The sequence below is a fragment of the Corvus cornix genome, chromosome 1A (genome assembly GCF_000738735.6).
Source record: "Corvus cornix cornix isolate S_Up_H32 chromosome 1A, ASM73873v5, whole genome shotgun sequence".
Classification (NCBI taxonomy): Eukaryota; Metazoa; Chordata; class Aves; order Passeriformes; family Corvidae; genus Corvus; species Corvus cornix.
In genome coordinates this window covers 48,566,505-48,592,701 of record NC_047057.1, presented here as the reverse complement: position 1 = coordinate 48,592,701, position 26,197 = coordinate 48,566,505, and the positions used below count along the sequence as shown (strand labels likewise).

The 26,197-nt window shown below is 42.9% G+C and overlaps 1 protein-coding gene across 7 annotated transcripts in view; it reads right to left on the bottom strand.

The window, feature by feature from the left end:
* Positions 1–26,197, bottom strand: part of TCF20 (transcription factor 20) — a 132,067-nt gene that overhangs the window by 23,635 nt on the left and 82,235 nt on the right. For all 7 annotated transcript variants that reach the window (XM_039570485.1, XM_039570488.1, XM_039570486.1 and 4 more), the window contains one exon: positions 19,755–25,379. In XM_039570485.1, the coding sequence (XP_039426419.1) occupies positions 19,755–25,343 (5,589 nt within the window). In that variant the 5' untranslated portion in view covers positions 25,344–25,379. Of the gene's footprint in view, positions 1–19,754; positions 25,380–26,197 lie in introns of those variants that run through there.

Sequence of the window (26,197 nt, the reverse complement as noted above, 5' to 3'; positions counted from 1 at the left end):
ATTGTGAAATTCCACAATGAACAACAAAACCCCCCATGATTATCAAAAAGAACTCAGGTACCCACAAATTACTGTTTGGTTACAAGTATTTAAGACTCTGCAGTCTTATTCTCCCTAACAGGAAGGTTGAGCTAAACTGTAACACTATATAAAAGATTGAAATTCAATCTAAGTGATAAATTCATGTTCTCTTCTCCTTACAAGCCTGTTTCATTCACTTGGTGGAGTGATCAAAGGCGTAAATGTGCATGAATATGTGAGACTGGTGAAGAGCCAAGTAAGACCTGAAGGGGGATGAACCCTTCCCGCCTCTTCCACACAATGGAAGGAGAAAAATCCACATCAAATGAAAACCCAGTGTAACTGAACCAGAACAGAGGTTAGGTCCTTCAAGAGTTAACCAGTGGCTAACTAAAACAGATTCAGCAAAAGTAATGAAACCAGTAATTTTAAATGGTGCTGAAAAATCCTGTTTAATTTCAGTTAAACAGGCTAAGTACATACCTATGTAGCCATTTCATACTTTTAAAGGAATATTAAAATAATACATAGACTACCAAGTCCAAGAAGCCAAGAAATTCATAAATTTTGTTTCCTTTGATGCAAAGAGCCACCCTGAATAAGAGAAACATTTCAGAAAACCACTTGTAAGTATAGGGATTTGAATTTGCTAAAGTATGCAAGTCTAGCAGAAAAAATTATACAGTTTACATTATCTTGACTATTCATTTGGGGAATTAAACATGCAACAATAAGTGCAATTTAGTTACAAAAAGGTCTGAAAGATAGAAAAGCAGACTTAAAAGAAGAAAAAGAAATTCAAATTTTCAAGCAGTGATTATGTGATAAGGACACACAGAGCTGTGGGAACAGCACAGTCAGCAAGGGAGCATTTACTCCAGTTGGATTTTCTACCAGTACTAGATTTATTTCTCAGCCATCTTGGATACTGATTACAGGAAATATCCAAATACATTGTGAATTTCTATTTAGTGCAAGACCTACCAAGTACAGTATAAAACAACAGCATGCAGTTACCTTAAAATAACGCAACATCTCCACCATAATCGAAGAGATTTTGGATAAATTAATTACCAGAAAAGCAATAGCTTTGAATATCAATGTCTGGAGTGATATAAAAAAGGAAAAAACCTGACACAAGCAAGAAAATGCAATAAACTCAAGGTTTTCAAGAGCCGAACTGCATAACAGAACCAGCTTTTCTCTAATCAAAGAAAAAAAGAGATGATGCTGAGTATTTGCTAAAAGGCTTAAAAAAAAGATTGGTTCATTAAAGACACAATCGCTATGTTATTACGAGCAGTAGATTCAACAGAAACAAAATCTTTATAAAGACTTAAAAGTAAGGAAATACTTTTGATCAAAGCAAACTGTAAATGGAAAATATTTTGACAAGATATTACATATCTATGCAACCTGACAGGAAAAGGGTGCAGCACAAATCCATCCCTCTCAATGACTCAAAGACTTGTAACATTGGACAGAAATACACCATTTGTCATTACTTGTAATAATCCGTGCAAGCCTTCATCATAAACAGAGCCCCACTGTGCAAGACACTTTGGTAAAAGAGAACAAAGCGTTGGTGGATGCAAAGGGATGAAATAGGAATGGTGAGACTGAGCCAGCAGTGTTGGGCAGAGTCCATCTCAGCAGCAGGCTAAGCATATCCAATTATTCAGCACAAATCCCAGACAAGAAGGGCTTTGAAGAAATGCATGAAGAAAAACAAAGGTAAATGTGCAGGGTTTTGAAAGTGAAGCGCTTAATTTAGGAAATTATAAAATTAGCCAGGGTGTACTGATTGGAAGTGAATCTTAAGTTCTTGAAATTGAAAGAAGAAAAAGCAGCAGGATAAAAGCAGATAAAATAATGACAAGTAACTTATGTTTGAGGCATAAGAAAATAGGAGGTGGGCAGATGAACGTGAAGGAAGTAGGAATGTGAAAATGACCATTTAGAACAACAAATGTTTGTAACGGTATTCCATCCAAATGGCACTTTACTAAGAATACCAATTCTTAAATTGAGGTGTAAAGAACCACTCCTACTGCACAGTCAAAATACATTTCACTATAAGGATAGGTGAAAAAAGTACAATGTTTATCTTACTGGAAAATAAATAACTCATCTCTCTAGAAAAAAGGTAGCAAACAAGACTACTCAATACCATTAAAGAAAGAAGAAGACAGATCCCCCAGAAGGCCACCACAGCAGCAGTTGGCAGCAGAGCTCCAATAAGGAGTAACAAAGTGCACCCCAGTATTCCTGAGGTCACTGGTGGCTGTTGCTACTGATGAGAAAAAGCAGCAGCAGATGAATCCAAGAGAAGAGGCAAAGGTGCAATGCTTGCAGAAAGAGAAATGCTTGCAAGTCAGTACATCTCTCTTCAGTGATAAGCTGTCAAGCAACAGATCAGTCTTAAAGGAAAAAAAAATTACAAGCTTACGAACCGCAGCAATAAATCATCAATCACAGTTGAGGGAAAGTAGACAATTAACACGTATTGATGAAATGTCCTCAGATACACAGAGGGTGCTCTATGTAAAATAATATTCGTTGGCCAAAAATTTGAATGGGTTTAGAGAGGAATACATTATTTCATTATTCAAGAACCCATAATAATATATGTGCTGCTTAACCTGCCCATTGCAATAATAGGTATGGTTAATGAATTCTAACCTGAATTTATACAAGAATATGTAGTGTCTGTAGGCTTGTCACAGACATGACACAGGAAAACATGGTAGGAGCTAGCAGCAGTTTAGAAGAGGCAGAAAATAGAAATAGCAGCAGTCCAAGCCCGGATGGCATTCCAGCTGGATATTACAAAGCAGATGAGGTAGTTTAAAGGACACACATAATGTGGTTCTCCTGAGAGAAGAACATCATCCGTCTAAGGATTAGATTGGGTTCTCCTGAAATCTAAAGGGAAAGGACTAATGAAGATCTTCTGGGCTCAGAACACTGCTGAATCATGGTAAAGGCAATAATACTCATTTGCAAGCTACACCTTCAGTTTTATAAATCTAGATCAATCTATACTATGAAAAAAGGGCTGGGATGAGCCACAGATTGCTAGAAATAAATTACTGTGCAAGATCAACGAGAAATTTCAATCTTTTTTTCACCTGCAGTAGAAAGCAAAGGATACAGGCATTTTTGGTTTGTTTTTCTTTTATTTTACATAAACACACCCTCTTCTTACTTCTTATTCCTTCATCTTCTGAAGGCTCTAGCCCAAAAGCAGAAGAGTAAGTCAGCATTAAAGTCTTCTTTGTCAAGACAACTTCAGAATAGATGATTCTTCTTTTGGTGTTACCTTTGTAGCTATCTGTCCAGGAAACTGAATTTATTGGTAAATTTTCATAACTCCTGTTCCCCATGAACTGCCTCTGAAAGTTTCTGTTTAGAAGAGTGGTACCATGCGACATCCCAATGATAAACTGTAACGCTTCAAAGGAAGAATAATTAAATTTAAGTATAGGACTTAAGACTGCATTAAAAACCTTGTAAAAGGGTTTTATGTACCTATAATGTGAAGATTGGAATTTTCTAATCAACACAATTTCCTAAAATAAACATTAAAAAAAAAATAATGTTGGTTTTCTGGAAAGCATCAGTTATGAACTATGTCAACTCCAAAATTTTAGTAATTAAATTTAACTTGGAGAGTTACTGCACAAGAAAAATCTCAACAATTAGATATAACAATGAATTCACATATGGGATGAGTACATTGCTATTAGTATTTTCAGCATTTTAACTTTTTACAAGAAAAGAGAAAGTTAACAGCAAATGAACACATTACAAAACATTTTTATTATTTTTTTGGACCTGACTCTAAATGATACATGAGCAAACTTTATCTTCCTGCCATTACATCTATGCAACTAAACCATGAAACCTTGTATCAGCTCCCTAATCTTCCAATTTAATTGAGAACATCTGACAACTTAAACACATACTGTACATTCAAAGCACCCTACAAATTTGTCTTAATGGTCACAAAATAAGTGGTCTTAAAGCCTACTTTACAGAATAATCAAATGACTTGTCAAAGGCCATGCAATCAATTTCTGACGGGCACGAAGTCAGAAAAGTTCACAGCTCTCAAACCTGAACTCAAGTACATGAACTTGCTTTTCCCTCCCATCCCCACCCACCTTTTTTATTTTCCTTTTAAGTTTCACACTGAGCAGCAGTACCCTTTGGTGGAAGTCCCCATTTCAGAGATTCATGCCAGGACGCCCTCCTCCTCCTTCCCCTCCCCTAGCAGTCTTTTATGAAGCTGGTCAGTTGCTTTTAATCATAAATAACTTTCTGAAACTTAGCAAGTGTGAGTTCTCAGAATAAAGGAGTTGGAGGCACAAGAAAAGCTTCAATTAACAGCAGTCTAGTGCAAAGTAACAACAAAACCATGTTATGAAATGAGGAGCCATGAAAAAAAGAAATACAGCTGAGTTTGGTCTCCTAGTTCTAAGCACAAACCAAAAGAAAATATGCAAGAAGCTACAAATGAGGGGGTGAAATCACTAATAAATGAAGACTGCACAACCAGTTTTTAATATCAACTTTTAATATTTTCTCAAACAGAAGGAAAGCTTATGACCCAGACAACAATCAGCTGGCTAAGACCTAAGTGTACTTATGCTACAATCAGTTGTGCAGCCAGACCTCAAGAAGGCATATGCAATCTGTTTTTACCCCCCGTAGCTCAGGTGGCGACAAACAGTGCAGAGCTGCAACACCCAGAGCCCTGGGAGGGCTTTGCCACTCAAGCACCACCTTGCGCCTTGAGTTGGGCTGGAATTTCACACCAGGTCCTACACTGGTATTTCTCCTCTTGTGGCAAGTCTGAAGACAATTTAAGTAGATCTACACCATTAAAGTCACACACTGAGCACTGTCAGAATTTCTCAAAAGAAACTGTAGCTACTCGAGACCTTTTAACTGAAGGGAAATGTCTGCTTTAGGCTATTCCACCTGGCAAATTAGGCCAGAGGAAGGGAGGAAGCATCCAGTCCCCAGCACTTCTGAATCATGGAATCATCGTAATAATAAAGAAAAACCCCTACCTTTTTGTCTAGACAACGAGATGGAGATACTTGACATCAGTAATAAATATATGTATATTTGAGAACCACCTCAGACAAACTTTAAACTGTTCCTTTTTTGTTTTAATTTACTACTTTGCATAATTAGTAATATCATTCTGGAAGAACTTTCCATCTGAAGTCACGATCTTGACCAGGCCTCCCACTTCCAAATAATTTTAAGACCTGAGTTTGTTCTTGCTCAACCTGCAGCCCCCTCCTATGCCTAGGATCTCTCTGTATCAGTATTGACACTGAAAGCCAAGAAAGCGAGTCCAGCCAAAAAATTAGCTTGATTAAAATGGGAATGGAGTGAGGGAGGGATTTGCTGGCCAGATTACCTACCTAACTTGGTTCAGTCACAGAGCACTACTGCTAGCAGAAGGGGAGGTGTGGACAAGAAGAATGGCTTCTAATAACCCTAATTTAGCCTGGATGAAATTACCACCATATTTCATCTTCACAACAGATTCCTCAGTGAAATAGAAATGGTTTACATGGGGCACTCTTCACTCTTTTGTACCTTTAATAGCAAAGAAGCCTTGACCTTTTGCTATACTCCTACCTCCCTCTGCCCTCATCCATTTCACTTCCTCCAGCCCTTGCCCTGCACTCATCTTTCTCCTAATTTACCACACAGTGGCACAAAGCAATCAAGAGCTGCTATCCAAGTAAAAAAGGGAATTTCACCAATTCAGAGGGGAATTCTGGAAAAAGAGTTTTAGTTGTGCAAGGAGAGGGACATGTCTATGGAAACCCCCGTTACTGAGAGAACAACTCAGAACTTCAAAGGGCCTTTTCAGGATGATGATGATTTTTGTTAATTCTCTACACACACAGGGGTAAATCCACAATCAGTCTCTGTGCCCGATGTGCAGGCTGTGCTCTTCTGGACATTTGCTCAGTTTCCCACTCCCATCCACTCTCCTGGCTTAATGCTGCAGTAGGAACAAGCTGAGGGGGTCAACTACCCTCAGAATTCTCATTCCCATATTCCACACAGCTCTGTGCCCATATCTCCTGCTACAGACCTTCTCCCTCAATGTGGCTCTAGCCACTTATGCTTGCCCATAGCTTTAGCAGGACTGCTGTTAAATGCTAATTGCTTACTAATGAAAACTAATCATCATGCAATTAAACTTTAATCACTAAGCAGCTGGCTGGGATCCAATCCATAACAATGAAGATTCATTAATAACTTTTTGCCAAAGTGCTCTATCCATGAAGATTATCCTATACACAGAGTCCAGCTGAGTGTATGAAATTGCTTGAAAAATATTTCCTCTGCCAACAAACTACCCAGAGCACAACGGGGTAAGAGCAGCATAGTTTAAATTAGCTAAAAAGGATGGGTTTAAGATTCAGGGAATCCAAACTACTTTTCTGGCTCCTTCCATAACCTGAGGCACAATGTGCTGCACAGAAAGAACTTCTTTTCTCCAGTTCTTGTCTCTGCAGAGTAACATTCTTTAAGGCAAAAAAACCCCTAGTTATAATTTTGCTGTAGTTTCTAAAATTATTACATGAATACTTATCATACTTCAGTTTTATTTTTACTCATCTTTCTAAATCTAGGGAAATTAATCTAACCTCTTTCAGAACATATTTCTCTAATTAAAAAATATATTGAGGTTATACAACTAGGTTTATAATGGTCAGATGAAAATCTACTTTTGAAAAGAAAAGAAGTTTAAAACCTGCTTTCTACAAAGCCACAAAGATGATGAGAGGGCAGAAGCACCTCTGCTATGAAGACAGAGAGCTGAGGTGGTTCAGCCTGGAGAGAAGGCTCCAGGGAGACCTTATAGACCTTTCCAGTACCTAAAGGGGCTTATAAAAATGATGGAGAGCAACTTTCAGCATGGGCAGATAGCGACAGAACAATGGGGAATGGTTTTAAACTAGGAGGAGAGGTTTAAATTAGGTATTAGGAGGAAATTCTTTACTGTGAGAGGGTGAGGCACTGGAATGCTGTACAGAGAAGCTGTGGATGCTCCACATCCTTAGAAGTCTTCAAGGCCAGGTCGGATGTGGATTTGAGCAACCTGGTCCAGTGGAAGGTGTCTCTGTAAAGTCTCTTGCAACCCAAACCATCCTATGATTTCATGATTTTAAAGTAAGCTCATACCACCATCAGTAAGCGTCCCAGCTTTGCCTGCAGAATTCCTGTCCCAGTCTGGCTACTCCAAAAAACCTTATGTGTAGATAACTTTTTATGAACTTGGTTTGCATTGCTAAGCTTGGAGAGCTTTCCTTTATTATGAATGGTAGAACATTAGTATAGTTGAAGCACTATTCTTGCTCATTCAGTGATCAAAGGATTCAGTATAATGCTTATTTAAAAAATAAAATGGAAAAACTGTGGATTTTTTTTTATTTAAAAAGGTCTTACGAAAGACAGAACACAGATCTAATGATCCATAAAATATTATATAAAAGAAAGTCATGGATTCTTACCTTCAGAAATTAACTTCTTTTCAAACTAAGACAGACAAAAGATGAAAAAAGAAATCATTTTTTCCCCAAAAATGAGGAAAAATACTTTAAAGTCTGCATTTTTGCCCAATTGTAATCAAATATACACCACCTAAAATACAGAGGCATGGATCAGAATAAACTTATTTGTTAGTAGCGTTCTTCTAATGAAGCTAAAGGAATACAGCTGAAGTGTCTACCATCTGGAATTAGTCTAAGTTTAAAAAATTGGTTCATTTTAAGTTAACAAAACAAAACCCCAACAATACAACAATACAACAACCCTCCTCCAAAATTTTGGGGAACCTTAACAACCTTTTTACCAGCACAGCTTAAAAAGATTCAAGCTAAAATGACACATAAGTAGATTGCATTCACTCACTATTGAGAATTTAGTAAGAGTTTGGCACCCCCGTGGTAAGAGGCAACTGAAATCTTACAAAAAAAAGATTGTGTGAGCTTGTGGGTAAGCCAGACAAAAAGCTCTAAAGCTTTGTCTAGAAATCTCCTGCACAGAGAAGGCCCCATTCGCATTTGGAAGAGCTTCCTCAAAACTGAGTTACATAAATGTATTTTTAAATTAAAACTGTACATAGATTATGAGGATCCCTGATGCTTTACAGAAAGGCAACTGTGGAATGAGCAAGCTGCTTTTTGCATACAAGTTTCCAGTGCTCTTGGCTACAACTAATGTCAGTGGGTAAACATCCTATTCTTTCCCAAAACTCCATTGTCAGTAAATCTATTTTCCACTTTCCTCACTCCACATGCAAGACAAACAGTAAAATATAAAACCACATGCAAGCACAGACATAATGCCTGTACTTTGGCATAAACTAATGACAAAGGAGTCTGCTAGCAGAGATTCACAGAAAGTACTTCCCTGCATCTTCTCGCTGTCCCCATTACAAAGGGGTCGATACTGGAGTCTTTCCTCTTACCAGTATCATCTTTATGCTTGAGACCTCAACTAAATGTGCTTCCTAGCACCTGCAATCCATAATCACTAATAGGCTGCACCAAATTTATCTCACTTCTACTCACAACAAAGCCAAAGAAAACCAATTTCATTTCACAAATGGAATTACTGGCTTCTGATAATTTAAGATATTGAAACATTTGCATCAGACATGGACATGTGGATTCTATCTGCTCAGCTCTTCAGCATTTAAGGCTTGTGGTACCAATGCACAGAGCTGCTGTGAGCTACCAAGTGCTGCAGCAGTAGTGATTCACACTTCTAGGTCCCCAACAGAGGAAGGCAGTAGTGAACTGAGATACAACAGGGGCTCCTCCCAGGCTCTCCTCTCTGTGGAGGAACACTCTTACAAGACCAGGAGTCATGACAGCACAGAATTTCAGCAGCGCAGCAGATGCCAATGCCTTTCTGAGAAAACCAAATCTTAAGTTCATCATTCAGCTGTCTTTCAGAATTTCTCCTCCACGCGAAATTTCGTGCTTTCTTATTTTTGTAACACTGCAGAAGAATATTAAGGATGCTGCCATTTCCTGAGGAATGAAAACGAGTATTACACTTGTTTGTGCACTCGAGTGCACATTTCCAGCTCAGACAACTAGGTATTTGGGCACAGTCTGTCAATGAAAACCAGGAATTCAGCCACTTTAATTGTAGAAAGTGCCTCAAGGTTCTGTGGCAATCCTCATTTGAAGGGCTAAAGCATAATAAAAGCTGTTTCCAGAGATAAAAAAAAGCAAACAGTGTTCTCAATACACCCTTTTTCCAACCACTGCTAACAGTGATTTTAAATCCGCCACTGGTTTCCCTTTCCCCACAGTGAAAAAATCAAAAAACTCCAGTGTCACTTCTTCCTACTCTTGAAATGTCTCCCTACTAATACAGATCTAGGTGTAGAAATACAGCTGTTCCTTCCTGTGTTTGTCAGGCATGTTATTTTGGAAGCACCAGATTAGTATTTCAGTTGAACCCTGACCTAATACAGAACTTCACTTGAGGGTATTTTGGATTTGTGTTTTGGTTTGGGGAGGGGGAGGAGGTTGTGGGGATGGGGGGGAAAGAAAAAAATTCGCAGGTTCTGCACATTTTTCTTCTCAACAAAGAAAGATGATGAATAAAAGGTTAACATTCTTCTCCCAATACTATAAAATAGTAGTACCATGGACCTAAAACCCTTTCAAGTGCTGGTGGCACCCAGGCACAATTTTATGTCACAGCTAAGTTGATGTAATGGTTATCATTACCAGTGGAAAGGGTACTCCCTCTCAGATGAAGCAAACATGGTTCAGAGGGTAAGCAGAGTCAGACGGCTGATCTGGCATAAAGATCCCCCACCCCAAGCTAGTTTTCTGATGCGCTAGCTGGCTAAAAATCAACCCACTGTGCAAAATGCACAGTTGGTAGATCTAGTGCAAGTGAAACAGTGGAAGCAAGCAGCTTGCAAAGAGGATAAAGTAGGATCACTCCTCATGACAGCAACTCCCTCCTGGTCTGGCTTAGGGATAAGAGAGCCCACCTGTGAAAACTGAGACATTCGGAATGAACCGATACCTTTATACTTGTACAGTACGACACTACTCAGGTTTCTGGGGCTAGAAGCTATTTTGCTTTGTTTTGCCAAAGGTAGCTAACCTTCCACAATTTTCCCAGTTCATACCAATTCCCTGGCTTAGGCTCTTGATTAGCTACGCAGCCAGGAACCTTTTATAAACAATTACTTACAGAGCGTGGGAGCTTTTTTTGTTAGGCTTTGATTTCCCAAATTTGAGAATATAAATAACTTAAATCCTAGTGATCCCTTCAGGCACCTTTCTTTACCCAATTTACAGCTAGGGTCCAGAATGGTAGAGGTAAACAAAAGAAAATGGTTCTATGAAAGCACCAGAGTAAAAAAAGTATTATAGAAAGGCAATTTCCTCCAAATAAGATACTGTGGAAGATCAACTATCAGGAGTCTTTAAGTCAAGAACAACTTACCTATGCAAAACCAGAAGCTGTTCTCTGGGAAATACGGGTAACATGCAAATCTACCCCTAACACTACAACTAACAAAGACACACTTAACATGAGGCACAAGGCTGCCACTGCCCAACAGTCACAAAAAATTCAAATATCTAGTATGTATCAAGTTGAAGAGAAAGAGACCTCAGGCATTTAAGGTTCTAAACTTCTCATCACTAAAGTCTATCAGACCTTCAAAACCGGCTTGTCAACAGTCTTAAAGCAGGTAGATTTCTCCACTTTGGGTAAACAGCAGGCTTTGAAAGAGAATCCATGGAGAGCTGGACAGACGAAATACCAGACTGGTGAGAGAAAACACAGAATCTCCTTCTGGTATACTGTAGGTCATGGGCAGATTTCAGCCTTCACCATTTGTCACTCTAAAGTTCACCTGACTGAAACCCAAGATGATCTTTTCAATAAGGAGCAACAAAGGAAACAGGTTCCAAGGACTTCTTTCCATGTATAAGGATTAAGAGATTTCTCAAGCTGGGAGCGATACAGAGATTGATGAGAAAAGCATTACATTTTTCAGACCTTTTAAAAGAGATCTTTAAAAGGGGGATAAACAAGCTTTCCTTTCACAGAACACTCTCAGCAGGAACAAGACTACATTTACCTTCAGCATGGTCAATTCTGATAAGAGCAGGGGTAGAAGAAGAAAAAAAAATACAAACAAACAAAAGAACCCCAACCACAAGTAATACATGTGCTAGGCCAGAGTCTCTGCCTTGGGAAAAACACCCGTGTCTTACAAAAAAAACCTGTAAGAACCAGCGTATCACCTCCTAGTGAACAGCTTTTTAGAAAACAATAGCTGAACTATTTTGGATTCAACACAAAGAATGTTCTCTGCATTGTTCTTATCTTCATTTACAGCTTCTTATATTTAATACTGGGAATAAAGACCGTCAATTCTTTTGAACATTAAATCTGCTGACAACTACCAAAATGACTCCATAGTTCTTCCAGCTTCAAAGGTAACCAATACTTGATCTTCCATGGAAATGAACTTCTCATTAACAGAAAAATGGTGAGAAAATACACAGGACAGGAAACTGTCTGGCCACCTTCAGTATTTGAAAGAAAACATTTTATAGGCAACAAGATCACCTAGCACTAAGGAGATGGCATTTTTTCAGTTCAAGATTTCATCAGCATTGGAACAAAAAACGTCTAACTGCAAGAAGGCCACTTAGCACCCTTACTACGCATTAACTGTTTATGAGAGAGACAGACTCCTCGGCAGTTAGGTTCATCTGCTGGGGTACCTAATTTGAGCCTCAAAATAAGGCAAAGGATTAAGTCATGCTGCATCTGAAGCAGCCCAATTAATTGGATCACATTCTCAGAACCAAAAAGCATTGCAGAGTGACCAGCGTAAAAGTGACCAGACCACCTTTTTGCCTTCAAGAAAGGCAGATTCTAGCACTTTGGAAACTACCTGGATTGCTGCTTAGCAGGTAACATACACCATTTTCAGTCCAGAGTGAAAACAGATGATAAGGAACGCTCAAAGCTCAGGAGAGTCATTTCACAGTTTGATAAGCCTTTTTTAGATAATACCTTCTCAGGTGTTCTTCTAGAGCATCTGGTACAATTTGATCTTTGAGCACCTTCATATACACACAAATCCTTTCCTGAGATTGACTATGGGGCAGTTTCAAAAAAACTCCAGTAAGACACAGGGCATTTATTAATATAAGAAACAATTTAGCAAGAAAAATTATTTTCTGATTCTGGAAAGCATGTGAGAAACAGGTGTTCAGGGAAAAAATCTATAATGAGCTTTCATATGATGAAAAATAGGTGAGCTTGTGTGAGAAGAAACACAGGACGGGTTACTTATATCACTACCTCTACATCAATGACCTTTGACTAGAGGTTTAAGTTTCCTATTTCTATACTAGAGTGCTGCATAAACAACAGCAACTGAGCCAGATGTCTAAAGAAAGTATTTCACCTCACTTAATGGTATGGATTCAGTTTAAATTGGTGCATATCTACCCTCTGTCAGTACCACAGACAATTTACGTAATTTTTAGTTATGGTAGTATTTAATTTGCACAGAATGAGTTACATACATGAATTACTCACTTCCGGGATCATGACCCTTCATATACCATATGCTAATGTCCCTCCTTACCCGTAGACAAAATCCAAGAGCTAGATTCCTGTCTGCCTGTGCACACATCTGTCTACTCGTTCTTGGTAGGGAGCAGCTACATGGTTTGCACATCTGCTTTTCCATGACAGCAACACTAACGAACTGCATGTCAGAGGAGGAAAGAGAAAATTAACTTGCAAAGCACAGAGGAGGTAAAGAAAAAGCATATGCAACAAGCAGAGGAAATCAGCTGTGTGAGCCAGAAGGCTTTCCTCAGGCAGCGGGGCAAGAGAGTCAAGCTCAACAGGACCTTTCCACTGCCTGGGGATGGCTTCCGGCAGGCACACCTCTGAATACCCCATGGCCATCTCAGTGCTGCACGTAACCCTCTGTGAGCTGAAGGGATGAGGATACACTGCTTCCAGGGGAGAGCCCAGCACAACAGCTTGCTACAATAGGAAAAGAGAAATGCTAGAAGAAAACCTTTTTCCATTATTTGTCACAGGGGAGATAAATGGATTACTCTTACGGATGTTATACAGAAGAGCCCAGCATTGTGTTAGGATACTGTGTTTGTACGAGACATAATACAGAGCTTTAAACGGATTCAAGAGGGGGACAGTATCAGGCTTGTCCCTAACAAGCTGTGGGATGAGATGCAAAGGTTAGAGGGACAGGGTGCTAACGAGGGCACTCTGCCCTCAACTCCGAAATGTGCTGGCCACACTGGAACACACTTGCAGTCTAACAGATGTGAGCCAGGGACTCCTGAGGTTACAGAAGCCAACAGGGATACAGCAGGGAAATATCTCAAAGGAATTAAGGGGTGTTCCTCTAGGAAGGTGATGCAGCCTTTACACCAAAGCACGCAGCATGGGCCACAAACAGGAGTTGGAAGCCACCACGCTGCTGGACAGTTATGATCCTTGGTGGGACAAACTGTGTGACTGGAGTGTGACTACTGATGGCTATGAGCTGTTCAGAAGAGACAGGAGAGGAGGGAGAGGTGGAGGGGTTGCCTTCTACATCAAGAGGTGCACTGAGTGTCAAGAGCTGTCTCTGAAGAACAGCCATGAGCAGGCCAAAAGCCTGTGGGTAAAAATCAGACACTGAGGCAACAAAAGGAACCTTGTGGCTGCGGTCTGCTACAGCTGCCTGACCAAGGGGAGCCTATTGATGAAACCTCCTTGCTCCAGTTACAGGAGGCATCGTGCTCACAGGCTCCAGTCCTGCTGGGGGACTTCAGCCACCTTGACATATACTGGGAAAGTACCAAGGCAGGCTGTAGGCAATCCAGGGAACTCCTGCAATGCATGGAGAATAGCTTCTTGAGCCAGGTGATACCAGAGGGAACCTGATACTGGATTTGATGATCACCAGTGTAAATGAGCTAACTGGGGATGTCAAGATGGTAGGCAGCCTGGGTTAGAGCGATCACGCATTGGTGGATTTTGCAATCCTGAGGGATATGGGTTAGGTAAGGAGTAAAGTTAGGCCCCTTTGAACTTCAGGAAAGCAAACTTCCAGCTCTTCAAGGAGATAGTCAATAGCGTAGCTTGGGAGACTGCCCTTGCGGACAAGAGAGCAGAACTGAGCTGGCAGATTTTTAAGGAAGTCTTCCATAGAGTTCAAGAGCTAGAAATTCCCAGTAGCAAGAAATTGAGCAAGGAAGGCAAGAGACTGGATGGCTGAGTAGGGAACTCCTTGGCAAACTAAAGGGAAATAAACAAAGGCACAGGCAGTGGAAACAAGGACAGGTAATGTGGGAAGAGTATAGGGATGAAGTTCAGTTGTGGATGGATGGTTTGAGGAAGGCCAAGGCAAAGCTGGAACTGAACCTGGAAAGGAACACAAGGAATAACAGGAAGGGCTTCTATAGGTAGAACCAGAAAAGGAAGGACAAAGAAGGTGTACCCCCCACTATAAACAATGCTGGCAAACAGGCAACAATCGACGAGGAGAAGGCTGAGGTAACCAACAACTTTTTTGCATCAGCCTTCAATGGCAACCTCTCTTCCCACACCTCTCAAGTAGATGGATGACAGGATGGGGAATGGGACAGGCGAGGGCCTCTCCCACTGTATGCAAAGATCAGGTTCACAAACACCTGAGGAACCTGAATGGACATAAGTCTGTGGGATTCAAATAGATGCATCCCAGATTCCGGAGAGAATTTGCTGATGTTCCTAAACCATGCTCCATGGTATCTGAAAAGTTGGTAGTCAGGTGAAACCCCAGGTGACTGGGAAAAGGGAAACATTGTACACATCTCCAAAAAGGGTAGAAAGGAGAGCCCTGGGAACTACCAACCTATCAGCCTCACCTCTGTGCCTGGGAAGATCATGAAACAGATCCTCCTAGAAGCTATCCTAAGGCACACGGGGGACAGGGAAGTGATTCAGGACAGCCAGCACGGCTTCACCGATGGTCAAGTCCTGCCTGACCAACCTAGTGGCTTTTTATGATGGAGTGACTCCTTCCTCCCTGGGAAAGGCTGAGGATGTAATTGATCTGGACTTCTGTAAGGCTTTTGACAGTCCCACACAACACCCTTCTCTCCAAACTGGAGAGCGATGGATTTGATGGATTAGGTGGATTAGGAATTGGTTGGACAGTTGCATCCAGAGGGTAGAGATCAACAGCTCAGAGTCCCAATGGGTATCAGTGACCAGTGGTGTCCCTCAGGGGTCTGTATGGGGACCAGCGTTATTTAATGTCTTCAGTAATGACACAGACAAAAGCATCAAGTGCACCCTGAGCAAGTTTGCAGATAACACCAAGCTGAGTGGTGCTCTTGACTCACCTGAAGGATGGGATACCATCCATAGGGATCTGGACAGGCTCAGAAGTGGGTACATGGAAATCTCATGAGGTTTAACAAGACCAAGGGCAAGGTGCTGCACCTGGGCTGGGGAGATCCCTGGTATCAACACAGGCTGGGGATGCACAGGTCGAGAGCAGCCCTGCCAAGAAGGACTTGGGAGTGCAGGTGGACAAGAGGCTGGACATAACCCAGCAATGTGAATTCACAGCCCAGAAAGCCAATTGTATCCTGGGATGCATCCAAAGTAGCTGGACAGCAGGGTGAGGGAGGGCATTCTGCCCCTCTGCTCTGGTGAGACCCCACCTGCAGTGCTGCATCCAGCTCTGGGGCCCTCTGCACAAAAAGGACATGGACCTGTTGGAGCGAGTCCAGAGGAGGCCACCAAAATGATTAAAGAGATGGAGCACCTCTCCTTACAAGGAAAAGATGAGAGAATTGGGATTGTTCAATTTGATAAAGAGAAGGCTTCAGGGTGACCTAATTGTGACCTTCCAGTACCTGAAGGGAAACCTACAAGAGAGAGGCTATTTACAAGAACGTGTAGTGACAGGATAAGGGTGAATGGTTTCAAACGGAGTAGGTCTAGCTTAGAGATTAGGAAGAAATTCTTTACTGTGAGGGTGGTGAGGCACTGGAACAAGTTATCCAGAGCAGCTGTGGATCGCCCATTCCTTGAAGTGAAGGCCAGATTGGATGAGGCTCTAAACAGCCTGGTCTAGTGGGAGGTGTCCCTACCCACAGCAGGTGGGTTGATCTCTAAGGTCACTTCCAACTCAAGTCATTCTATGATTCTGTAACAAAACAAAGTGTACACACAAGACAATGGTCCCTGACTCTGAAAAGTTCCGTTTTATAAACAGATTAAAAACGGACCCAGACAGAACAGTGGAGAGCACTGAAAGACTACGTATTACTTATCATACACAAAAAGTAAGCAGTATTTCTTGCAGCCTTAAATAAAAAGGATTAGGAAGAAATAATTTTTAAATCAAATGAGACTGTGAATCTAAGTGACATGAAAATCAGAATAAAATGGCAGACAGTGGATTAAAGATGATGTAGATTAAAAGCCATGTTTTAAAGTGAGATTTTGAAAACTCACAATGAATTCAAGAACAATTTTTAAGTTTGTGCCAGAAGAACATGAATCTGGAGAAAAAAGGAAGCTCTATGAGACTCTGGAAGAAAGTGATTGAGTTACCCAAAGCTACTTAAAAGCATGGTATTCCAGGATAAAGGGAAGAAAAGCACAAGCAAACTTCAGTGAACCCCTGCACTGGTTTGGGCAAATTTGGAAATATATCCTCTGATAAAAGGCAGGTTACAACCAGCCCTCCCCCACCAGGTTCAGGAAAAAATGAATTTTCCTCGAAGGAAAGAGATAAAACTATTTATTTAACAAATACACAGGAAAAGGATACTAATGCTAAATAATGAAACCTCTTGTTGTAGAGAGAAAACCTGGGAAAATTTCAGAGTCCTTCTGTAGTGTTTCCCTTCCCCTCCTTGGAGCTGGGACGGGGTGGTGGGCCCACTTCCAGGGCCAAGGCCTCAGTGGAAATTCCTCCCAATGTATTCTGATGTTGAAACCGTCCAGCAGAGAAAAAGGGAAGAAAACAAAGTCCCAGGAAAACAAAAGTTCAACTCTCCATCTCTCTCCAGAGAAAAACGGAGCTGAAAAACTGGACGAAAGCAAGGTACTTTCCCCACTCTCGCTCTGCTGCCGCAGCTGAACACAGAGAGCCGTCTCTACCTCTGTGTCCTTGAAAACACGAAAACAAACTGCAAACTGCTTAGAAAGTTCCCTCGGTTTTGTCTCTCTCCCCTCTCAGGCTCAGTTTAAAGGCATAGAAAGGCACAAAATTAATTTCTGGGCATGGGGCAGTGATATGGGGATATACATCATAAAGTCACCCCAAGACAACCCCACAGAAAAAGCATGAAGAATGAACAACAGCCTCTGAAAAATACAGTGGAAAGCAAGGAGGTAATCAAAAGACACAGGCAGAAAACAAAGGTGGAAAAACACTTCAAAAGCAGCACAGCTGATAGTGACAATGTAGCCTACAGAAAAATGGAAAATTACGCATTGGATCTGATCCTTAACTGGGAAAAGATCACCATAAACACCAATAACAATTGCAGTAGAGCACAACTGAAGCCACAGTGGAGGACAAGAGCCCCAGACAATGCACTCAAAGAACTCTGAAATGAAAAAAGAGAAAGGAAATTAAGAGGTAGTTGCAAAGGCAAGAGAGGCCACAGGCATTTTGTCTTTTTTTTTTTTAAATGAGAAACACTTATGTCTACTGGTATTATGAGGGAAAAGAAAAGACAGGAGCTGAGCAACTGATTAAGGGAAAGAGGTAGAGGAAAAGGACACAAAGTTCAAGGGAGATAAAGAGATATTTTTGTACGGTGCCATACGGGCAGATGAAACGGTTAAGAAGAAGAGGAAAAAAATGTTTTACTTGTAAGGAGGAGATGATTGTAACAGTTGGAAGAAAGTGATAAAGGGTAAGCCGAAGCATATTCAATCAGAAAGTCATAAAGATTCCATGCAGAGAAAGAACTAGATGTCAAACAACATGCAAAACCCATATAAAAATGTGGATAACGGGCTGCTATTATTTAACAAGTTTGATTAGAGCCTCTCAACACAGCATGTCTTAGCACAGCTGGGACATAAAAAGGATCACTGGAGGATAACTCAAGTGGTTCAAGAACTTGTAGAGAAGGCATTTGCCGTTGGGAAAACCAGAATCCTAAGTGAAAGACACACCCTACACACAGTAGAAAGGGAAAATCAGGCTGGAGAGATGCAAATTCAAAATATTGGTGAACTACAAGACAAATGAAAGCATGGCCACATTGTGAGTAGAATCCAAACAGTGGTGGAGAACCTGAAAGAAACCTTGCAATTATCAAGAGATAAGAAATTCAGCAGTTGCATCAGAACAAGAATGCAGGCATGGCTCGATGAAAACCAAATGAAATTAACTGACTATGTTTAATGAGAGACTAGGAACAAGAATGCAAGCCAAATCAAGTTAGGGCAAAGAAGCATGTAATTACTGTCACTGAACAGTTGAGTGAAAATTTAGAACAAGCCAGGAATCAAACTTGAGGAGCAAAAGCTCACGGGGAGGAAACAAGTATGCTGTATGTAACAATACAGAGGAAAGAAGATAAAAACTGGATCCCAACACTGTTTAGAAAAGGAACATCATGAAGGCAACAAGAAAAAGTAGTTCTATGCCTCTCCCATGTCTGACCCAGGACAAAGCCCAATACAAAGTAAGATAACCATAAATAAAGGGATGCAGGATACTGATGATGGCAAAGCAAGGCACATAACTGTGGTTTTAAAGCATCAGCTTCTGCCTCAGGAAATCAACAATAGTAAGCGTGTCCATCCTCAACAAGGCAGTTGTGAATAAAGTTTTTCCTTTGTCCCTGCTTTAAGTATACCTCCTTCTCACCCACTGTATACTCGTGCTCTGGAGAGGGTCAACTATCAGTATTGTCTGTGAATATTGAATTCATCAATACTAAACCCACAAATATTTCGTTCAATGCTTACAGACCTCTGTGCAATTCTATGATCTATCCACCTTATTTTGTAAGGACTGTAAATTCTCCTACAGTTGTGTAGTATGTATTACAGTGAAGAGTAACTCACTGGAAGGGGCCCCTGCTGAAAGCAGAGCCAACTTTGAAGGTAGATCCAACTTCAGATGTAAAGATGCTTAGGGCCTTGCCCAGAACCAAGTTCTGCATCTCCAAAACCAGGGCATTCCACAGCTTTTCTGTCATTTCCCCTCCCTCAATCCAATGTTTGACTACCCTCACTGAAATTTTTTGCCTAGTTGAACCGGAATTTTCTTTGCTGCAGTTTGTGTCTGCTACCACTTGTCTTTTCACTGTATGACTCCAAGAAGAGCCCTAGAGCTTCTATCTAACAGGATAGAAGAAGGAAGGGAAAAGAGATCACTGCAGTTACGAGAAAGCCTTTGGACATCCAGAACTTTAACTAGGTAATAAGCGCCCAGCTTTTTGATGTCCAAACAATCTTGTCTGATCAGGTGTGGCAGAGATCTAAATGAGGCCATCAAAAGGACATCACTAGAGATTTATTGAAGATGAAAGACGGTTGTTTAAGAAATGAGAGAAGAACAAGAAAAATCGTATTCCAAACAGCATATATTTGCTAATGAAAGAAAATAATTTTGTATAGCAAGGTTAGGTACTCACCATCTCTCTTGCAATCTCCACAGCTTCCTGCAGCCCATAGAGCCTGCCACAGACCAGGTAGATCCCATTGGCCCAGAGAATACAACCCTCATGGACCCAAAATTCATTGCTGTCAAGAGGTAGTTCAGGAATTTGTAACTCCAGCTCAGTGCCACCTTCTGAAGTGGGCATAGATGGTTTTGAGTCCAAAGGAGTCTTTTCACCACCACTGCCACCATCAGTGGTTGCTTTTTTACAAGAAGCTCCCCTTGAAAGTGACCGAGAAGCTCCGCTACAGTCCTCAGAGCGGTGCCGCCTCTTAAAGCGAGGATGAGCAGCCAGGCTTCTTTGTTCCTTCTGTTCTTGCTGTTCCTCCTCCTCTTCAGTATCTGTCTTGGAACCATTAGAAGCACTTTTGTGCCGTACCTTGACCTTGCTCTGCATTTCTGTGGCCCTCTTTGGAGGTGGGTTCTTGGGCAAGGTAGCTGCATAATCCTGGGGGTAGAAAGGACCAAAGAGGTCACCCATGTTACGATAGCTGGCCCATTTGCCACACAGGCAGCAAACCAGATGCCCCAAGACAGAAGACTCCGTTACTACAGGGCCTTGCAGCATGAAAGTTGAGGTGGGCAGCACTTTGCTCTCCGCATTGCTAGGAGGGGGTGTTGAAGATCTCTGTCCTTTCCGACCCCTCACCAATTTGTTCTGCTCCTCTTCCTCTGCATTTATGATTGTGCACACAGCGCCTAATTCACACTTGTTTACCACATGAATATAAGGGAAAAAGGACTTATTCTTGGAGTCAGTTTTATCTACAGACTGGGTAGCATATTTAAGTTTGATCTCTGGTTCTTGAGGCTCCACGATTGGAGCAGCCCGTCTAGGCTTCCGCTTCCGTGGCTGTGCTGCAGGTTTTCGCCTCTCCCTCCTTTGCCTCTTGGGCTTTGGCTCACCAGCACCCACCCCTTCTGCAGGCTGTGATGGCACTGGTGGGGGAGGCGGGGGCACAGGCAGCTGCTGCTGTTGCTGCTGCTGCTTCTTCTGCTTGTTCACGCTCCCAATTGGTCTCCCCTTTTTCTTTCCAGAGGGGAAATATCCCTTTGGAGGGAAACCATCTGGCTTGGGTGAAATGTTTGTCACATCTCCATCTTTTTCCTCAGACTTTGGATTTGGTTCAGAAATGAACACACTGGAAGGGGAAATTGTTTTTGAGTCAGAAAAGGTGAGAGTTCCAGCTCCACTTACAGATCCATCAGACCTTCCCTGACCACCTGACTTCTGAGAAGGTGGTGGTGCTGCACTGGATCCTGCTCCTTCTTTACCACCACTGGTTGTTTCAGGGACCTCTTTTTTATTTTTATCATCCTCACTGCTTTGCCACTCTTCTGAAGATCTTGGAACAGTTTTTTCACCAGTTGTATCCTGGCTTGCTGGCCCCACTTGATCTGACATCTCTCCTTTTCTCTTCTCAGCCTCTGGTCCATGTCCAGCCACATTTCCTCCTTCAGGTCCACTCTTGAGGGACAGGATGTCATCAAGAGTGACAGTATCTGGACCAGTTTCAGCACTGTTGGTAGAAACACTTCTCCTAATATTGGGAGACGTAATTTTTTGAACAATAGCTTCCAGTTTTAATCCTCGTCCCTTTCTTGGGGGCAATATTTTGGTCTTTGCCGGGCTTGTGAGGGAAACAGCAGGGCAATTCCTACTATCAGGACTTGGCAGGTCCTTGAAAGAATCTCCCTTTGCAACTGACTTGCCAGCATCTTGGCTTTGAGATGAATGGGCATAGGAGTTGTATGTTTTATCGGCTCCTTCTTTTGCTGAAGTCATCAGTCGCCCTTTATCTTCACTGCCACTGTTCTTCATATCATGTGGCTGTCTTTTGGTAGGGATAGGCGAGATGAAAGAACGGACCCTCCTCCTCATAATTAGTGGGTTTTGAGGAGACTGGTCTTCCTGGCCAGGGAGCCTAAGCATAGCATTACTAGGCTTGGGCAAATCTGTAGATTCCTCTCGTCGATGCCCATCACTTTCTTGAGGGCAAAACCTTTTTTGGTTGGCTGCTCCAAGAGGGCCGCTGCTTTTGGCAGGAGAAGTTTGCCGAGAGAGGTCCCAACCAGATTCATGATGCTGCAGCTTCTGGTTGCCGTGTTTCAGTTCAGTGCATTTGCTCTGAGTACTGTCGCTCCCCATGACACAGCGCCCAGCTTCCTGGCTTCCAGTATCATGATAAGAGCCACCTTGAAGGTACATCATTCCATCCTTGTCATTTTTTAAGGGACTCCTTACTCTTTCCAGAAACTGCTGCTGTCTCGGGCTCTTCCTTGCTCCTTCCTGCCTGTGCTGAGCTGCAGCAATCACACCCTGAGCAGTGCTGCTTGCCCAATCTTTGTATTCTTCTTGCTGTTGCTGGTATATCTGTCTCTTGTAATGATACTGGGAATTCAAACTCTGGTTGGGGTCACCAAAAGCATGAGGCCTAGCATTTGTGTGATATGCTGAAGCCAGAGATGGACCTTCCGAATTCTGAGGGTAGACAGAATGCAAGGAACCCCTGCTAACTCTTTCAGATAGTGTCATGTGTGGGTTCATGTGATGCAGATCTGCCCCTGGGCCTCTGCTTCTGCCTGGTGACATTTTAAGCTTATCAGCAAGATCCTGATATTGAGAGGGTGATTTACCCCTTCCAGTTCTGCCAGGCGCTCGTCTCATTTGTGTCGATCTGCTGTCCTGCTGGGGCATGTAGTCTGGAGCAGCATCGGAGACTGCAGCTCCAGGGCTGGCATTGCCTCGAAAAGATTCATGCTTGATGCCAGTGGGATGACAATGGTCTCCTGTTTTTTTATTATTGAGACTAGCTGAGCTTTTAGACTGTTCAAAATCTTCTTCCTTTATTTGCCCACTGTGAGCTTTCATCTTTGTTTCCATGGATACTAAACCACCAGGGAGTATTACTGACTGGCTCAAGCCGGGGGCAAGACGTTCACTCCTTCCACTTCTGGCCTCAGGACCCATGTGCCCCATGGGGTGAGGGCCAGGATCTCTTACAAGTTGCCTTAATGGAGATATGTCACAGATCACTGATCTCCTCTCTGAGAGCGCCCCCCCCTCATGGGCAGCAGACTGAGACTCCACATCGAACTTTCTAGCAATAGGGTAATCAGCTAAATTTATCTGCTTCATGTCTGGAGCTGCACTGCTAGACTTCCTATCCCAGGGACCCCAGTGAGGGCCTTCCAGGAGGGACCCCATGCTTTTGTTTAAGAGGCCTCTATTGGTCAATTCATTGGTTTGACTAATTAAAACATTTGGCCTCATGGCTCCCTCCAAACTTCCAGCCATCCCAGAATGCTCCTGTGCATTCCTAGAGTACCTTCTGTCTGGATGATGGTGGTAGCCCTGTAAAACCTCCTGTAGGAGGCTAGGAAACTTCTCATTACGGCCTTTGCGCTCACTATGCCCAGGGAAATCCCCCTTTTCTTGACCAGAAGGATACTGTGGAAAGCCACCAATATTTCTCTGTATACCAGGTGCTATATTATCCTTGTAGCTGTATCTTAAACTGCCAGGGGACTTGGAAGATTCTGTTCTTGCAGGAAAATTTGGCCCAACAACTGCATGACCAGGCTGGCTGTTCCCGTCTCCATTATGGTTAGTGTTATCGCCACTTTTGCTCCCTTTACTTCCTCCTTGAGTTTCTTGCTGTGTCCCTGCATGCCCAGCTTCTTTTGCTCCACTAGTGCTAGCTGGTGCCTGAGGGGTTGTGGAAGCATCATCTTGGGCAGGTTTATCTTGTCCACCTGACTTTTCTACTCTTCCTGTCATGGCTTCCCGGGAGACAATCACCCCAACTGCCTTTTCATTCACTTTTGGGGCATTTTCCACAGCCACCACAGCTTCCTTCCCATCAGGGGAGGCCACATCTTCCCTAGCTGCAGGACTGCTGCTGAGTTTTGATGGCTCATTCTGAGAGCCTTGTGCTGGTGAGGAGTTGGGCCTCTCTAAATTACCCCCTTTGTAAGTGGTGTCTGAGCTGGTGCTCTGGCCACTTAGCTGTCTCACCCTTTCCCCATGATCCTCTGAACTACTGGAACAGCCACCATCCAGTGACTCTGCCAGGGGAGACTTGAGTTGCTCCTCTGCCTGGGAGGAGCCTTCTGAGTTGGTGCAGCTGTCGGCCTTCTTGGAAGAGGATGATCTTTTGGAACTTTTTTTCTGAGGTGCCAAGGCATCCGAGAGCAACATGTGCTGGACTGTATTGGGCAGATTCGCCACTTGAGAACTGAGAGCACTCAGGCTGCTCAGTCCTGGATCTGTGAGCCTTTTTTCCTGCAGCCCTTCCAGTCCAAACCCCTTGAATCCACCTGCATGAGCATTGGGGCTTGGCATCATAGATGGTGTAGGACTAAGCTGAGGCATCATCTGCAGGATTCGGTTTCTAGAACCCATGGACATGTTGCCTTGCCCACACTGGAGATTTTCTCCGCCTGGCATGAGTGGAGAAGGGGTAGAGCTGCAGCTTGGAGACTGAACCACAGATGCAGCAGGAGATGGATTAGAGATTGGACTGAAGTTTTGGTGGAACTGCATCGGTGACCTTACAGGAACTTCAGTCTGGCTGTACTGTCCCACTTGACTTTGAAGAGAGAGTTTGGTGGCAGCATTTGAATACTGCATTACGTGCTGAGGTGGGTGCTGCTGCTGCTGCCCCTGCTGCCCACTTTGGGGCAGCTTAGACTGCTCAAAGCTTTTCATCGGTTGAGTTTGAAAGCTGTAGTTTGACTGGGTCCCATAGGCCTGTGCATTGGAACCCACAGCATGGCCTTCGTACTGCGACCCAGAATTCACATTGTAGCTTCCGTCATAATTCTGTCCTGACTGGCCAAAACGCTGTGGGGAAGGGAAAGAGGAGGAGGAGGATGACGAAGGTGGCTGATAGTGTTGGCTGAACTGACCCACTCGTAACTGGTAGCCTGAAGCAGAGGAAGGCAGGGTGGATGGACGCTGCATTGGCTGCAAGTGTGAGGTGCTAGAAGCAGACTGGCTGGAAGCCTGGGGTAAAGGCTGATGAGATTGATAGATCTGCTGTCTCAGCTGCTGCACCTGCTGCTGCTGGCTAGAAGCCTGCTGCTGATACTGGGCACTCCCTGGAGAAAAAGGACCAGTATAATCCTGTTGATAGTGGGATACACCCCCAAGGGTCGAGTGCTGTGTTTGGAACTGGCCCACATGTCCCTCACTCCCATACTGACTCCCAAAGCTACTCCCTTGAGGGGGCCCATAGCTCTGTACTGGTCCAGAAGGCCTGCGCTGAGGCGGCTGCTGCCCTCCTGACACCACTGGATCTTTGTTGGCAGCCATATAGTAAAACTCTCCTGCTTCTTTCCTGAAACCTTGGTAGCTCTGATGGCCAGAGCTCTCACCAGGCATTGCTGTAGAGGCTCCTGTTGCTCCACGACGTCCACTGCCAGCACCTCCTCCAAAGCTCTGGAACATCTGGGCCTGCTGGCGGGGGCTGAACTCTTCCAGTCGGGATGAAGTGTGCACTTCCTGCGGGTAGCTCTGCTGGTTTCCGTGATAACTACTTTGCTCCCGAAAGGACTGCATGCTGTTCAGCAGCAGAGCGGTAGCTCGAAAGCCCTCCTAAATATGGAGAAAAAGAGAGGGGAAAAAAAGGTATAATATGCTTCCCAGTCACACCAGTACCCCACTCAATTTCCCTGTTTTAACACCAATTAAATAATTAAATTAAATTTAATAATTTAACACCAGTATTTCTCTCCTACCTCCTGGTACATCAATGTTTAACCCCTCTTCTTGCAACCTGCCAACCTTCTAGGTAATGCAGGCCAGTAGCCCATCACCAGTTGGAGTGCATTTCCAGCATTAATATTTCCCCACCAGCATTTACTAACCGGCTGTGTTTACGTGCCCCTGAAGAGAGAAGCTTCCAACAATATTTGCAAAGCAAAGGAGAGCAATCCTCACCCTCCAGCTATTCCCTATGGCTAACACTGGGAGTAATCCAAGTATTCTGCTGCCATGTGGAAAGATGTGACAAGAACCCTGCAACTCTTTCAAACCACACTTGGATTTACCACAGGGATGATATCCAAGGTCCATGTTTCACACTGGGAAAGATCTCTATTAGCAAACACTCAAGATACAATTGACCAAAGCTCAAACCAAGATAACCCAATGAAAGAATCTATGTGAACATGTGAAAGAACTGGCACCAGCATACTCAATGCTCAGTTCCTGAGTAATTCCAGTTACACTCCTAGGTGAAAACCAACACAAGACAACACATCGCATTTTCCCGCCCTGCCATCTGCTTTGCTTTACAGGATGGAAAGTTGAAACAAGTTCACTCTATTTGAGCAAAATAGTCTACAACTTCATCCCTTAGGACTTTTATATTACCTTGAATGAAACATAACTGAAAATGTTTGTCAGTCAGA